Source organism: Rhipicephalus microplus, chromosome 4 (genome assembly GCF_043290135.1).
Source record: "Rhipicephalus microplus isolate Deutch F79 chromosome 4, USDA_Rmic, whole genome shotgun sequence".
In the NCBI taxonomy this organism is placed as follows: domain Eukaryota; kingdom Metazoa; phylum Arthropoda; class Arachnida; order Ixodida; family Ixodidae; genus Rhipicephalus; species Rhipicephalus microplus.
Genome location: NC_134703.1, coordinates 19,764,107 through 19,782,124, shown reverse-complemented (window position 1 = coordinate 19,782,124; position 18,018 = coordinate 19,764,107). Strand labels below are relative to the sequence as shown.

Genomic DNA, 18,018 nt, shown 5'->3' with positions numbered 1-18,018 from the left:
ACGACACATCCGAACATGATTATCATGGCACGTAAGTCATGTACGACATCATTTACCTCCACTTCGTAACATTGTGCTGATTTTAGAGTGGCATATCCACCTTCCTCATTCGTGCTTCGCATATAATCAATTCCCACTGTTCGTGGGACCTGCCATTTTTTTTTACTTCCTAGCTCTATGCGGTTTTGATGCTAAAGTATTATATCTTGCTGTCTTTCATACTGGGTGCACTTTGGATTCGAAGGAGTCAAGCTCTGTGGGAAAAAAGCGTTCATTCAGAAAAGGAAACTTCTAATACAACAATGAACTGGTTGAGACTGTTAAAGTATAAGAAACATTATCTGTAAAAAATGGAATGGTGAATTTCAACAATATAAAGACAAAATTGACTTTCATTTTCCTAAATAGTGTGCCTAAGCATCTGCTTTATCATTCCAGTGTGACGGCTCTCAGTGTACTTCTACACAAACTTGTCATACTTGGACGGGTAATTTTCCAGAACATTCTGCACCGAATCACAGCCTATACATAAGAGCCTACTTGAATATGTGCTGGGTAGTTGTTGTCAATTGAAGATTATTAGAAGACGTGCTCTAGAAATTAAACATTAAGCATAGTACAAAAATGTTGCTTGAGGGACAACTTTAGTGATTTTTTTACCATGTCAAAGTAATGGTGACACGCTCCTGTGATAGGCCCAGCAGTAGAAACACCTGGCAAACTGCTAAATAATTTGAAATAATTGGAAAAAAAAACCGAAACTGAAACTCAGCCTAGCAGTACTTTCTACGCACGATGTCATCATCAGCTTGACTACGCCCACTGCAGGACAAAGGCCTCTCCCATGTTCTGCAAGTCAAACCTGGAGAATTACAAGGAGGGTTCAACTTAAGTTGAGGAGGACCCAGCTAGCTATGGAAAGGAAAATGATGGGTACACTAAGGGACAAGAAGAGAGCAGAATGTATCGGGTAACAAAGGGGTGTTAAGGATATCATAGTCGAAATCAAAAAGAAACGGTCATGGACAGGGCATGAAGTGAGAAGGCAAGATAACTGCTGGTCATTAAGGATCGCATGGTGTAAAAGTTGGTAAAAAATGGGAAATCGCGCAAGATAGGTTAGTCCCACCAGGGTGGAGTGTGAAAGAACCAAAGAGTAGACACTCCAGGAAAAGTTGACCATGCCGCAGCAGCCATATCATGCGTGTGGGTGAAGTTGCAACCTGCATATGTTCTTTGGAGCTCTGGTCAGTGATAGCTGCTATTTCAACGCATTTGTGAGTAGACTAGAATCACCATTCGTCTTTGATGAAGTAGACCACAGCTGCTTCTCAGTGTATTCGCTTGGTTGCACATTCTGCCATTAGATCGCACCACTTGTTCTGGCAGCTCAAGTTTGTGGTTGCTGCATTCGATAAAACTAGAAGTGTGCAAATAGTGAAATCTTGGTGTGAAGCAAATTCAAATAATAAAGTTTGAGTGCAAATTGAATTGAAATAATCTTCAAATACTTTGAAGTAAAAATACAGAAAAAAATGCAGAGGATCTCTTAGCATATTTTGAATTATGTTCTAAAAAAGTTGGAGCTCTGCTACGGCGCAAACGTGTTCCATCATTTTGAGCTCGTTACAGCATTTTTTCGTCCATGAATTTCCCGCTTTAGCTAGGTCCTCCATTCACAAACAAGCCTACAAAAAGCGAGTGTTTTGAAGTTCATTCTTAGACGTTCGATTAGCCACATCAGCCATGATGCTCCAGCAAATCCTCGCCATTGGTCCGATCTTCGCTGTGAAAGAACCCCGTCTGTGGCTTGCGCATCATGAGGTCAGAGCTGTCGACATTTGTGCTGCTTAGTGACGTGTTTGCCCTTTTTTTGTGTGCATGGGTCGACGATCATGTAGAGTATATTTACACTTCAGTCTGGCAGCTGTAAGTGAAACCTGAGTAATCAGATTACGATTGTGCGCCATGCTTGTCGTGAACATCGCTGAAGCATGTCTCGAACCAGCTGTATATGACATTGACTGCGCCAAAAGGTTGTGCTTATCTGCACTTCAGGCCTCATGATGAAGACTGTCATGAGACGACTGCTTGCATTCAAGCATGACGTATCTTGAAACATTGGGCATCGCAACCGAGCACATTGCTCATGATGAAGACTATCATGAGACGACTGGTTGCAATCAAGCATGACAAAGCGTGTCTCGGACCAGCTGTATATGACATTGACTGCACCAAAAGGTTGTGCTTATCAGCACTTCAGACCTCATGATGAAGACTATCATGAGACGACTGGTTGCAATCAAGCACGACGTATCTTGAAACATTGGGCATCGCAACCGAGCACATTGCTCACCTCTTTCGCTGCTGGATAATAAGGTTGCGGTTTCTCAAGCCATTATTCCATTACCTTTTTTTTTTCACCCTCCTCCACTGTTCGACTGTTCAGTAGAAATTCAGCTTCATACATTCATTCAATTCCAATGCACTCTGGATAGAGCCCCAATGGCATATTGAATGATAACCTTAATTAAAATTTGTTGGGTCATGCTTGCATTGATGTACATTTCAGTGCCCAGGAGAGCAAGTGACGGCTGCCCCTCAGTCAGCCCCCACCGGACACAGCTTGAGAGGATCTACAATCAGACCATTGGTGACCACAAGTGCATAATCAAGGCCCTTCAACAGGAGTGTCAGCAGCTGCAGGTACAAATTTTTGTTGTGTTGTATGCACCACACACTTGTATTTACATTTGGTGAGCAGAGGAGTGTTAGTGTAGTTAAGTAACCACATGTACATTCGTAACTGTGGCAGTGTTTTGAAACATGGGTAAAATCAGAGAAACGCGGAATATAGACAAAACCTACATTGCTTATTTCTTTGTCACCCTTTCTTTGGGCTGGGGGGGAGGGGAGCTATTCAGTGCATAGTTTTGCGGATGTAACAACATGTCGCCAAAGCCACTCTCGGTGAACACAGCCGCCTTAGCTAGGCTCCTTGCTGGCCATTTCCGATGGAGGCGGAAATGTTGTAGGCCCGTGTGCTCAGATTTGGGCGCACGTTAAAGAACCCCAGGTGGTCAAAATTTCTGGAGCCCTCCACTACGGCGTCTCTCATAATCATATGGTGGTTTTGGGACGTTAAACCCCACAATTCAATCAATCAATCAGGCTCCTTGCTGGTCTCGGCTACCTTCTGCTGCAGTTTGTGCATACACATTTTTCTGTGCTTTACCAAGTGGGACAGCCGTGCTGATTTGTGGTGAGTTCAGCTGTCATAGAAGAAGCAATATTGTTGGAAGTGTACTCACAAATAGTGTGACATCGACATGTTTTGTACGCCTAAAATGATAAAGTGACAATGCGAGAGAATGCAGGTACTCAAAAAATTGGCGATGCGTTCGGCTGGCTCGCATTGATAGGGGAGACTTAAACAATATCTCTTCATCTCTGGTCGCTATTCTATAAGAGATAAAGGTGGTTCCGGAAAACGCTGAAAGTGCTTTATGTAAAAATAAACCGCATAACAAATAATCTGTATTCTAAATTGTTCGTTTGTGGCTTTATAGATTGACAGCTAGACGGCATTGTCTGCACATTTACAATTATTCACGGACTGTTTTTTTGTGCAGACGGGATATGTCGGATGTTAATTGTCACTCGAATTTCTGCTAAAGCACTCAGCTTGAGACATATATTTATGATATGTATGCTGTTGATTCTTTTAAATTTCTTCATGCTTACACTCACTAGATGGTAAATTGGGGTACACTTCTGTGCATGCCTTGCGAACTTACAGTAGAACTGTCGCGGATTGTGTGTAAAACATTTTCCCCAAAGTAAAAAAAAAAATTGGAAACTATCTCACTTCTTTTTTAAATATAAGCATGTGCTAACTGGCAGGAAGTTGTTCTAATCTGCTCGTGGTTCACACTCGATGGCACATTGTGACAACTGCTTCGCTGCTGTATGCATAACGAACACACTCATGAAGTAATTGTGACCATCCAGTGCCTCTTAAGCTTTTATTTGTTTCAAAGAATTGTAGCTCGTTGACAGAAATAAGTGATTATGAATAGGTCTGTGCGAATAGCAAAAGTTTGAGTGCAAAGTGAACTCGAATATCGAAGTATGAGTGTGAATCGAATACAATGTTTCACTCAATCGAATACAATGTTTCAGGAATATTTCTAGAATATTTTTCGAATACTTTGAAGCAAAATTGCAGAAAGAAAAGTTGGATGGAATTCCTAAGCATATTCTTCAGAGATAGAACTGTGAAGGTGTTTCTTTTGACAAGGTTGATTTTGTGAAAGCCCAACTGATATGACAGACAAAGGCGTGCTCCCTCAGAGTCCGGTGTTCTAAGTCTGCCTCTTAGATGTTAATATGAAAGAAAGAACATCAGAAGTTCTGGATGCTAAAAGACTTTGGCGTCTGATTTTTTTTTTTCGAACTTGCTGCCTGAACTGCAGGTCTAAAACGGTATTAATCGAGCCCCACCTCGGCCACATATGTCATCTCTAATTGGAACCAGCTTTTTTCGAGTCAATACATATGCGACCATAGCAAAGCTGGAAGACGGCTTTGCCGCAGTACGAGGCTTCATTGGGTGAAGCTTACTGAAAATCTGAAGGGGCCTCTGTGAGATGGATGTTGACAGCGTTCGTCACTCGGAAGTTCCAGTTCTTAGAATAGTAAAATTCCAGTGCGAATGCAGTCGAGTAGCGTACACTATTCGAAATATATTGCAAATTCTGAATATTTGCACACCCCTAATTAAAATGTACATTGGTAATTTGTAGTAGTAACTCCAGGTCAGTGGTTGCATTTTTTGTGAGGTGCAACATGTCCACACTGCTGCACATCGTTAATCTTGCTTCAAACCATGCTCTGGTTGGTATTACAAGCATGTCGAACTAATTTCAGCAAAATCCCAACTTTGTCACTTCTTCAACCTGTGAAAGCACCGTTGGAACACACACTACGTTCACTGCTTTTCTGACTACGATTCGAAGGCGCCATGCTATGGCGGCGGCTGCAAAACAAAGGTCAAGCAATCTGGATGTGACGTCACCTAAAAACTGTGTGTACCAACTCAAAAATGTTTGCAATGGTAAATTTCATTCATAAAGATACGTTCAGCTTCAGCAATAAAGATGAATTGGTGCTAGTGCCGTTTACTGTTCCTTCGATACTGACTGTACACATAGTCCAAATCAAAGAAACCTGCAGCACTTGCACTAACTTGGCTAGTTGTCTTCTGTGTATGTCATCGAGTTAGTTATTGGTAGTGTATAAAAAATGTAAACACCTGCACATCTGTGTTGACAACTTTCCAGAGGCATTGCTGTCCAATGGATGCCCAGCAGCAAGCTGAAATACAGCGGCGACATTCACTGCATGTTCAGCAGATGGCACATCTGCAGCCATCCTTGATGGCTTCGTCAGTTTCATCGCCACCCTCTATAGCTGGTTCACCGATACACCAGAGTCCATCACACGGAGCTGGGCCACCAAGCCCCGCAGCCACCCTGTCACAGCACTTGCAGCGGCTTCACCTGCAGCGTCAGGGAAGCCCCGTTGGTTTCTGCCCTGATCCATATTCTCCGGATCCACTGGGTCCCGGTGGGTCGCCACCTTTAGACACCGGAGGCACGTCTCCTAGTGCGTCGCCGCCATACCCTTGTGGCGGTACGTCCCCGCAAAATGCAGCCGGTGCTTCGCCACCCCCTTTCTCGGATGCCGCCCACCCACGACTACAGAGCCTCGTTGCCCAGCAGCTGGCGCGAAACAGCCCTCCACCAGTGTTTCCCAACCTCCCCAACCTGGGCATGATCCGTGAAGACGCCACTGAGAATGGTGGCATCGGTGGCGGTCCGCTGCGGGTGCCTGGCCTGCGGCCAGAGATCGTGGTTAGCCCTGCCGTGTTTGAGCCATTCCCGGGCATTGGCCGATGCTTCCCGCCACACATCAGCGTGACTGACGAGCTAGGCAAGGAGGTCCTGACGTCGTCTTCGTCGTCCACCACATCTCCCTCGTCATGCTCGTCCGCGACGGCCTACTCGGAGGCCTCGCTGCTGCCCCTCGACTTGGCCTACTCGCCTGTACGTTGGCAGGCGACACCCCTCGACGAGCTGCCCGCAACGGCCTGGGCACTCCCGCCGTCACCGTTGCATGCATGCTGCGGCGAAGCCCCCCTTCAAAAAAGTCCCAGTGGTTCGCTTTGCCTCCTGCTTGGTCGGGGCATCTCGCCCTATCGAGGAACAGGTGGCGACCTTCTGCTGGACATCCAGCGGCGCTTGGATGCACATGCGCCCGAGCTGCCACTCGTTCTACAACCGTCAGAGCGCGGGCTGGCACTCAAGCACCCAGCAGCCGGTGTTCAGATCGAGCTGGAACTCTGCGATGGACCGCACCCCGATGAGTGTGGCCTTAAGATGCGCCGCATTTCGGGCGACAGTCTTCAGTACAGTGAGCTGTGCCAGCGGCTCGTGGCGTGCATGAACTTGTGATCTCGGGACAGCCTGCCGCCAGTTTAGCGGCGCTGCCAGTGCCTCTGTGCGTGTCTGTGCTCGTCTGTGCCTGCCCTCCGTTACAGCGGTTGCACCAGCACCAAACTTTTCGAGACTGGGTGCTGGGCCCTTGGCTTGATTAGATGGGTCTGCCGTTTGTCGCGTCCTCTCTGGCCAACCTTTTTCTTCCATGGCCACCCTGTGGGATCACCATTTGAGTCTGAAAGGCTTCTTTTTGACGATAGTGAACCAGCCTGTTGATATGGCCCCTCACCTGAAGATTGCTATGTGGTGTCAGAAGAATGCCGAATAAGCTTTCCTGTGTTTTCATTTTTGTATGTGTGTGCTCAGGGGTACGTGTGTGTGTGTGTGTGTCTGTAAATGTGAATGCAAAAGGAGCCCTTTTGGTGTGGATTAGCTTGATTTTTGTTGTTTTAGTGTCAGTTAATATGACTGACAATGAGGACAAAGCTGTATCTTTTATTGGACATACATTATTTGCTTTGCTGAATTAAGTAAGCGAACAAGAAGTATCACGTTATTGTTAGGGTAGTGTGGAAATAACCATGTGACATTCAACATATGTTTCTTCATTGCATTTGTGAATTCTTTTTGTGATTCTGTACAGTTTTTCTTCCCTTTTGTGATACAGTCCAAGGCAGTGTGGGAAAGCCCATTAGCGCAGTAAACTCAGTGAAAAAAAATGTAAGTTTGATCCGAGCCATACTAGCAAAGGGCATATGCAATACAACCCTCACTGTAGCAAGTAGTGTGGATGAATGGGTAAGTGAAAGCTACATTTTGACTGTTTATAAACTCTTCTGAATTGAGAAAGGTTAAATCGACAGTGACAGAGCAACAGACTTTAGGGCATATGCCAAAACTGATGAATGCCTATGTTCAAATTTTATGTTTGCATTTTCTTTAGCAACCTTTAGCTACCAGAATTTACGAGCAAGTCTAGCTCTGTTTAAAGACCCCTTGATAATGCTTTAAAATCTGCTGGGCTAATTCTGCTTTGTCATTGCTCTTTTGCAAACTTGTTTTATTTGTGCCTTGTTACCGAGTGTTGAGACCAAACCTCTGTGCAATGTTGCCGCATGGTATAGGAATCGTAATGTTTGCATGAAACCTGCATTAGGCCAACAAAGAAAGAGAATTAATTTGGGCTATTAATTGTGGACGAGAAGAATGAAGCATTTTTAAATATGTTTTGCCATGAACACAGCCGTGTTCTTAAATTTTATAAAGCAATCCCTTGAAAGTGAAAGGCAATTAATAATAACCTAAGTCATGTAGATTTGTTGTGGACTGCATAGATGACAATATCATCATTGTTTTTGTAAAATGTGTTTACTTTTTTTTCATTCAGAGAAGAATGTTGTTTGAGTAATCTAAGGATCTTTCAATGGCCAGGAAGATATATGTTGGTCACTTGTGTGGGAATCAGCATCAACAGTTACTTATTGTCTAAACTCAGTTTTATGAGTGCTATTCATATATGTTATTGTTACTTAATGGGAAGATTATACATTTTAATATTCTACATAAGAAGAGTTTTTAAGTTGGTACAGCGTATTGAGAAAAAAAATTGCAAATGAATGTAACAAACTCGAGAACAATGATAGGATAAGTGTAAGCTCTCTAAAATTTTGTTTGTAGAATGATGCATTCAACTTTTAACAGAAGGTTCTCATGTCTAAGAAGCAAGATCAAAGGCAAGCAAAATGATCACCAAGTCTAGCAAGGGTGGACAGTAAATGATAAATCACTGGATTACTCTACTTGTGGCTTGCTGATACACTGGGTCCCGTCTTTCTGTGCAGCACCTGCCTCATTTAGAAATTGCGTAGCACCATCAGAATCGGCTTTCAAAGCTCTTTTATTGTTTGCTAGAACTTGGGCTTCAAGAAGTGCACACTATCTCTTCCACCCATAATTAAGCGTCCGCAGTGTCATGTCCGTGGGATTTTGACAAATGTTGCAGTCCACGAGTTGTTTTATAGGTAGGCGAGATGTTGCACGAAAGAATATGGTAAACAATTGATGTCTCTGAGCATCCAGATGCAACATTAGACTTGTCAGTTGAAAAACCTGTGTCGGATATATTGGTTCAAGTTCCCACGAAATTTGCAATGTATTCCCGCCTTTCAGATGTGTATAGTTTGCAACCAAAGTGACTAGATTTCGTTTGCCATTTTCTGGCATTTACAGCGTTGAATGATTGCGCCACATTATCTAGTATCTGCCCACCTTCAGACTAGCGTTTAGCTATACCATTGATGCAAGCCGTGACATGCAAATCCTGTAGTTTTTGACTGTTTGTTTGCCTACATAAGGTGACATATGTCATTTCTAAGTGGTTATTTGGCAGTAACATTGGTATATAGAGAGAACTTTTAAAAAATTTCAAAAATTTTCTGGTAGCTTCATTTAGCAGTAGTCATCCTTTTTAGGTGTATTCTGGAAGTTTGTAAGGTTGGCAGTACATTTGTTGCCACTGGGGCATTCAAGGACAAACTACAACTCACAGGGCATAGAAAATGGTACCACAGCAAAACCATGTGACAAAGATTTTGTCTTATGTCTTGCCAGCCATCAGAAAAGCTATTAAGTGAAGATGCCAATGGCGCCTAGAAGTTATCAAATGAAAATTACTTTGTTGAAAGACATGGATTTGTGTCTGTCGCTGAATCACTAGTAAGCCTTGCTTCAAAGTGAATATTGTTGTTCCACTCTTTATCCAGGAACACTTCATGAGTAGGCAAAACAGTCGTCCTCCTAGAGTGGTACATCAAGAAGGAGCTCTAAATCTGTATCTCAAATTCCCAGAACTTCATTGCAAAGCCAGTTTGCATAATTGTTTTCGTTACAGTTACAACTTTTTTCCAGTGGCCATTTAAAGTTTCCAGTAAGGTTCACTATAGCTGGTGCCACTGTGTTCACCATTATTTTACCTGGGTTGAACAAATATACTGAAGCACTGCTAGGTCTGTCTCATTTATTTTTGTTGTGTTGAACATGAATGCTATTGCATATTTGTCGCATGCATTTTTTTTCCAAAGATAACTGAGAGCATGCATTTGTCCTGCTGTCTTTAATGTGGTTGTCATTGTAGCTATGCTAATTCAAATGATGTTTGCACCAACTAGACGAACAACTGTCTTGTCTCGCTGGTTTGTCACGATGCACTTGAGTTTTGCAGTATTTGTGCAAGTGTTTATGTTAGGTAGCACCTACTCAGCTGTGAAGGTACCATAAGTGTTTAGGTACATTTAATTTCTATATGTTGCTTAGTTGTGTGCAAGATGACCACGACAAATAATGGATTTAAAAAGTCTGCATACACTGTGATCCGCTTTGTAGCACTTGGTATTTTGTGGTATTCTGTCCCTTTAGGTGTGCTGCACTAAAACTACTTGATTGAGACTGGAAGCCAACATTTGGACGCCAACTCAACTAACATGTGTAGCCTTCTAGAAGCATCATTGAATAGCATCTGTGAAGGAAACATCATTGAAGGACACCTCTGCCCTATTCCTGATGGTACATCGATAATTATGGATTTAAAAGAAAAATATTTACATTTTATCCTCTTCATTTGTATAGGTTCTCAATCTGCTGATATCAGTTTTAAAAAATTCAGATTAGTTTTGTTAGATTCAGAATTGTTATTGTATTCAGGTCCTGTATAAAAACCTTCTATTGTATTAATTTCCACCCAAGAGACACCGTGAAGCTGCATCGTAGTCACTGTAAGTTGCTGTCTGCATAAGCTGTCAGTTTGTTGCTCTGTTAGTTTCAGGCATACATGTTGCCGATGCAAACCATTCCCAGCCTCTCTGCTGCTCTTGTTGTGTAAATAGAGAGAAGATGAGAAAAAAAAACAGGCCAATGATGCGTTGTGGAAAGGTTTGTATAAAGAATTGGAAAGACCTTATTGCTAGCTCTTGCTGTAAGTTTGTGTACAGTTGCTACTACCTAATGTCATTTTGTAAACGTAGCATGCCTTTTGACCAATCTTTCTTGTAGAACAGCTGGCCAGAGAACTCCTGTGTTGTTGGCCACTATGTATCTACTGACAAGAAACCGAGAGCTTTTTTTTGTTTCTTTGTTTCTATCACTGTGAGTTGTTGTCCAGCTGAAAACTGTTAATATTGAAAATTCCCTCTGTTTGTAGCTAACTTGCATGTCTGACAGACTTGCGGCCAATGCAGACTTGAGTTTATGGGGGACTTAAGCTCAATACATGGTGACAGGCAATTTTGAGGGCTGCTCACACAGCAGCTCTGCAATGTTCTAACCATGCAATTTCTGTGCAGCATTGATAATAGTTGAGGTAGTTACTATCAGTCTGGCTCTTTGCACCTAAAACATTTAAGTGTGCCACCAGATGCATTGTTGGGAGTTTCGTTCACATTCAGATACAAAAAAAAAAAAAATCAGCTTGGATAAACCCTCTATGTTGATCCAATGCCGATGTGGATTGGGACTTCGAAGTCATTGCAATAATGGGTGCCATTAAAAAGATCCAATAAAATATTTATTGATAAACTGTTTGTGTTTGCTCATTTTGTAATACACAAAATGGTCAATACTTTATTTATGTGTGAGATGAAACTTTCATGAACATCGGGTGTTGCTGGAGCAACGCTTTCACAAGCAGTCTTTTTTCATTTAAAACTGCATGCAACTCGGCATTGCAGCCTTCAAGTTGCACCCAGTGTTCACGAACTTTTCATCTGTTCATGCTTTCATCTTCCTCTGAACTTCTGTCTTTATTTCACTTCTGTATGTGACACAAAATCGACTAGGCCTAAAATTTACTCTTACTTTTTGAATGTAGCATCTGCTTTCATCACTGTAGCACTGCTCGAAATTTGCATACTTGGTGCAAGAGTTAGGAATTTGATCGCATCAACTTTGTAGAACATGAAATCACAAGTGCCAGACTCCAGGGTGAGGTACTGTCGTGGCTGGTAGTGTTGCATTGGACGTAGGAAGAATGGGAATATTCGTAGGGATGTCTTGATAAGTAAGCCCTAGATGCCACCACACAGAACTGTGGTGCCTTGCCTTAAACAAGAGGTGACGGGGGAGCCATAGTTGGTTATGCCTTGTTCCATACTGTAAAGGGACGAATCGAGAGCTCTTTGCTGTTGCAAAACTGAACCATGGGGTTTGTGAGAGTGTGGGGATCCAAAAGTTCCATTTTTTGTTTATGACATTATAGTTAAGAAGATTACAATATAGGTACAGAAATCAACGGAGAAACTAATGGTAATGGTGAACTGCGGGGGCATAAATCACAAGAAAAGTGGGGGTCATGGGGTCCTTACCACCGTTATATTCAGGCTGGGGTGAACACACACACTCTGCATATATATCCCCTCAATATTTCAATTTCGAGCACCATATTTGAGCTGCTTGACTACTAAATGTAGCACACTCTCTGTAAAACCGACTAAAATCTGAAGTCCTTCCAGAGAGCAAAAACAAAGTACTGAAGTAAGGGCTTTTATTTCGGTTTAAAAGCACTACAAAGGCTGAGCTTTCTGAACTGTCACGGGTTACTTCTGGTGATGCTCAAGTTTATTATGCTTGATTTTAAAATGCCAAGTAAATGGAGGATCTCCAGTCATCTACTGTTATTTATCTATGCCGGTGGTTTATCCAAAGCCATTGACAATGAAGTTTGAATTTGATTGCCGGACTATAGGTATTTTACTTAAAAAACAAAAAAAAACATCACTGGAAAACATAAGCATGCTTTGCAAGCAAGTTATTGTGGGAGGCTATTTATAACAGTTATGCATCATGAAGAATGGATCTTGAGCTGAAGCTAAAGCTGAACCGAATAATAACAAGCAAGTGCTAGCAGTTTCACTCGATCTTTTAGGTTGAGTGATACATTTAATAGAGTGATACACATACTAAAAACAGTGACATAGTATACTAGAGCCTGGCCGCGAGCCTCCCTTTTAGTGACGTATTTCACCATTGTACCTTTACGCTATCAGCTCCTCAGTGCGATTAGCTTAAGCTCCTGACATGGTGGTGAGACCCATTCTCGCCTTTTATTTTTGTTTTAAAAGCATGATTTTAATCTTTATACAATTGAATCTAAACCTATATATGTAAAAACAACATGACCACCTTGGCAAGACGTAAGTCTCCCCTTGTGATTATTTTTAACTTACATGTACAATTGGCTAAATGTACCTCTGTACTTTTCTTGAGAGATTGGCATGGTGTCTTTCACCGCTGTCATATTTACATTTCCTTTAATATTTCTGCTGCTAACTTCGGAATTAGACATTTTTATCGATGTTTTCTCTGGCATGTTTTATTCACGTGGTTATAGCAAACATTGAGCACGTATTTTAGCGGCCCGAATTGAGAGTTTATGCGTAGAGGGAGCGTTGAGCTTGGATATTTTTACTAACAACAAGTCCAGCTAAGCGTTTGTGAGCTTGTAGAGTCTGTTCGCACGCCATTGAAATTAAAGGCTAACTGAAACCTAGCTCCACTAGGTTGCACTGGTACCAACGCGGTACCGTCACAGAGTGGATTCCACTGTTTATCGATTGTGTGGTATTTTGAAATGGTTGACACTTTGGTTGGTGTGGATTCATTTCAAATCCACACCTACCTGCCCAATCGTCAACCAACAAAAAGTCTGCCTTCTTTTCCTGTATTGTCGCGTCCCTTTCTAAACATTCTATGCGCTGTTAACATTTAGATGGGTAGTATCAGAGTCCCGTAGTATCATCAGACTCGGCCCGCAGAAAAATGATGAGGCAGTTGGAAAAAAGATCATGCTTTGATTCTGACGAAAGTTTAAAGCTTTATAGGTGTATGTGCATGTGCTCGAAGAATGGACTCACCGTATATACGCGATGAGAACCCAGAACGCAATCGGACGCTACTGTAATCGAATGACTCGCGAGAATGCTTTACGCGAAGGTTTGAAATGCGCGCCGGTTAATACTTCGAGCAATCGCGGCGCTGGTCGCGTATGCAGCTGCCGACGCCAGGGCGGGGCGGCGCTGCTGTATCTGTCATGGCGGCCGACCCGCGGAGCGAAGCAGGCTGGCTAGTTGGCAGCACAGAGAACGCGGCCGAGTTCGTTAGACCTACTTTTGAGTCGTGTGAGTGCCGTTTCTTGTGAAGCACGTTGTGGATTGCGCCGAACATATGGAGAAGAAGAGGACGGAGTGACTCGGTAAGTTGCTTGCGATTAGAAAAGAAGTATCTCCGCGCGTAGTTTTGCTTCTTGTCGGATTTGAAAACATCGTGGTCATTGATCTGCTAACCTGACCCATAATTGCACGCCAGTAAATGTAGATCAAATGCCACCTAGCCTCGGTGCAGAGAGCTGTACTTTCACGCACTTCGTGCAGCTAAGTGCGAGCAGCGAATCGGCTTAATTGAAGATTGTTGATGGGCTCGTGCGATCCGTGCCGGACGGAGTACGAGTGCCTAAATTTTCGAACTCTATAACCGCGTGGGCTCGGTGGAACTTTACTTTCTGCGTTTGTTGTCCTGCTTACTGCTAACATCTGAAAACTAACGTGATGGTTCTGACATTTTGGGAAGTTACATCGCTGAGAAAAAGTTGCGTTGACGGAGACTCGCTGCCAGGTTTACGCAGCGACGTCCAGTAGTCGTGAGAGAAGCGGTGTCACGGGTCACTTGCCGCACTGCTTTGCCGTTACACGCGAATTACGAGTGGTGCAGGTTGGCAGATGTGTGCGTTCTCCTCTGCGACGACTACAAATTCGTGATCTCTGTTGGCGCGTTGTGAGTCGGAGTCCGTGTGTCGACTCCTTTTTTTTTTTTTTTTTTTTCATCCCTCTGTACTGCACTCGAGGAATTCCGCTGGCGCAAACTTGATCCGTAAATTTCGCTGATCACATGTGGATTATATATATATATATATATATATATATATATATATATATATATATATATATATATATATATATATATATATATATATATATATATATATATATAATGCTTAAAACCGAGTGCATCATGTAGAGGTTCCCTTTGCACGATATTTTGTTGGTGGCGCGGTGGCTGCTGCCTATTCACCATTGCGTTGTTCGGAACTTGTTTCCGGCGCAAGTAGGACAGGCGCTTGTGATGAGATCTCGTAGCGCAGTGATAGCTTCGGGGACGAGATAATACCCGAAGGCCGTTTAGAGCAGATTAGGATGTATATTTTCGTTGTATATTAGGCGTGGCAATGCAGGAATGGCCCCGGCTTTACAAACGAAAGCTAAGTTGAGCGCTCAGTGCAGCTGCGTAATCGCGATACATCTCCGTACCGTTTGTGTTTTTTGTGTCATTTTTTTTTGTATCGCTTGATTCGATCAAATGCGCGTCAAATATTTCCATATTGGTGTTAAACTTGGGGTGCTCGGGCAGAGTATCCTTATGCGCAATGTGCGTTGCCTTTTTCTACGTGGTTCCGTGTTTGCAGTCAACATGAAGCTGAAATGAACAGGAGCACTGGTGTAGCTTTGTGGTACTCGCATGAACAGAGCATGTATGATACTTCGTTAAGGTTCACGCGACGAGTCTTTACGTCTTTCTTTCCTCTTCTTCTTCTCCTATCAACGTATGTAGGTGTCTTGATGCTGTAAGCTGGGTTCAATGACACTTCATTGAAGGCTACTGGATTACCTTTGTGTAACAAACGCTGCTGCAGATGGCGTGTCACTTGTGCTGACAGGGCTTCCTGTGCATCTTGGCAGGAGAGGCTCGGAATGGTTGTGCTCTGTTGAATGGTCGCCACGTGACCTTTAGAGCATGTTCGAGGCCTTTCACCGCGCATCGAGGGGTACTCGTAGAGTAGTAGCAAGTGAAGTCGCGGTTACCTGCTGGCCCTGCCAAACGCATGTCGTGTAATCAGGGCTTTCAGTTTTTCTGTATTGTGTGGCTTGGAATAGCGTAGAGTTCTGTACGCCTCGCTGCCTCAATTAAATAATGTTGTGTGCAGTGTTTAAGTTCCTTTCATTTGAAACTTCCACTGGTAACAAACATGAAATAAAGTTTTCTCAACGGGATTGGCGTTACGATACAATAGTCACGGGATGCGTTGTCATTTTTTTTTTCAAATGTAATGTTGCAGTTAATGTATCTTCGCTTCAGTCTGTTTGACATGTGATTTCCCCCTGTGATTTCCCCACTGCATACGAGTGCGGGAAGACATTAGCGTAAGTCGATGTAACTTGCTGCTACTTTAACATACTTTGACATCGAGATGACGTGACTCGCTGTAACGAGGCATGAGTCATGCCCCCCTTGTTGGTAGGCGCTGGAGAACTATAGCATGAAATCTATTGAAATGTCTCAATGATGTCATGAAATATGAGCTCCCGATCTGTACATACAAATGAGTAGGTATTGTTAAGGAGTGGATTTGAGATCAAGCAACAAATGACTGTCGGAGTGGGGAAAACAAGAGCTGATTTAGCGGCTCCGGTATGCGGCATGGGCTTTGTGCAAGCAACTGCGCTACCTAATAGGACTAACTTGAATTTCACGTTCCGTTGCTTGGTGAAGAAAATGCTTTAGTGTTTTTAATGCAATAATATTGAAGGATATGGTGATTTGTAGAAACGTGAACAGAACTTTAAAGAAAGCAAACGAAAGTTAACCTGTGTAGTACTGAGAAAAAGTTGTGTATGTTCTACCGATGCTACCGCCTGAACTCGACTTCTTGTTTGATAGTTCTCTTCGCAATATCGTCAATCATCAAAAAACTTGACAGCCTAAAAAAAAGAAAACGAGTCTCGGTACTGTTCACGCAACCGAAGAGCACATGCACGTAACCGGTATGCGCACAGATACCCAAATTTTCTCGCACACATATTGAGCGGTCGCAATTGAAGTCTTTGTTGATGCATTCTAGATAGCACATGTGAAGCAGCCGGACGCGAATGCTATGCATAAACACGAAAACGCAACAAATACGTGAGCAAGCGTGCTTGCTTTAACAAAACAGCAGTAATAACGATGTCAGTGAAAACTTGTATGTGATTTAGTATACTTCTGATTATTTTTGACCCCCCTCCCCCAAAATTACCAACGTGTTATACGTGGGGAGAAGGTCTGGCTAAACTATGTTATATATTGGCAGTGCATTGCATCAGAAACGGGCGTCGTCTTTGCGAATCGAAACTGAAAATACTATAAACCGAGGAACGCGAGCTAAATAGTAAATGTTTTTTTTTTATTTAACGAATATGCGTCGAATAGACAGCAGCTAAGCGGCAGGCGGAAGTGCCCGTTCGTGTCATGAGCATGCTGGCTGGGCCATTTCCGGGGCGTCTTTTGGTGCGGGAACTTCCGGGCCCTCGGCGATCATTCCAGAACCGTCTTTTAATTTCTTAATTGAGTAATGGGACGCGATCAGCGCCCGTCCTCCGTGTGCCGACCCTACGCCCCTCTGTCGCCGGCAGGGCTTCAATGCTTCCGCTCCAGTCTTGGCGTTTGACTGTTTTTTTTTTTTTCACGTAGATGTGTGGAGAAGATAGTGGAGGAACGGCGCCAAATGGATAGATGTTAGAAGCGGTATCCTTGAAATTGGGTGGTGGTCATAACAGCGCGGCGCTCTGTCTCTGTTGCGGTTGATATCCCCATGGCCGTACACAGCGATATATTCGAGTGATGATAATCGCTCCAGTGACGCTATAGAAGCAGAGGCGTGGGCAGGAATTTTTGTGGAGAAGTGGACGTCAACTACCCCATTTGTCTGTTCGTGTGTGTGATTGTGTGCCTGTATATACGCACATGCAGATCTGAAAAAAAAAAAGTGGGGGGGGGAGGTGTTGAAGTCTTCTTCCCCTGGCTACACCAGTAGCTTAAAGCGCTGTGCAATATAGCAAATCTTTGCTGCCAGCATAATGCGGTCTTGGCAGATTCTAGCCAACCCAGATTCACAATTGAATTTGTCGTCCGTAACATTTCTCAGTACTTTCTCGTGGCACCCGAGGTCGTACTCGCGGCTAAGAAGTCGCGCTGCAAATCGCGGAGGTTCGGGTTCGATTTCAAGCCACGACGGCCGACTCCTGCAGTAAAACAAACTTGGGTGTAAAACAAAACTAGAGTCTCAGCTGCCGCGGGTCTCGCAGCATTCATGCCATTGCTGTGGCATGTTTTGAATGTCAATTACCAGCAGATGGAGTCGATGCCTGTACACCGACGAAGATGCCTCGTTTCGTCAACGTCTCTTGCCGTGTTTTCGATCCGCGCGAAGTCACGGGAAATACGCAGCCTCCCAACGCGCCCTATTGGTAGCAAACTAGAACACACATTGTATTCGGGGCCCATCCTGGCCATGCATTTTCGCCTTGTTCGTGGTGGCATGTGGTACGTGCCGTGGTTGGGCCGCTTTGCCTCATCGTGTTTATATTATATATATATATATATATATATATATATATATATATATATATATATATATATATATATATAAACAGAAAGAGAT

General features: G+C 43.3%; 1 protein-coding gene across 3 annotated transcripts in view; it reads left to right on the top strand.

Annotated features, from left to right (window-relative positions):
- The window catches only part of LOC119171667 (serine/threonine-protein kinase SIK3 homolog), an 83,868-nt gene extending 77,008 nt beyond the window's left edge, over positions 1-6,860 (top strand). For all 3 annotated transcript variants that reach the window (XM_037422462.2, XM_037422461.2, XM_075892243.1), the window contains 2 exons: positions 2,573-2,706; positions 5,343-6,860. In XM_037422462.2, coding sequence (XP_037278359.2) covers positions 2,573-2,706; positions 5,343-6,515 — 1,307 coding nt within the window. In that variant the 3' untranslated portion in view covers positions 6,516-6,860. The remainder of the gene's footprint in view (positions 1-2,572; positions 2,707-5,342) is intronic.
- Positions 6,861-18,018: the final 11,158 nt, after the last annotated feature.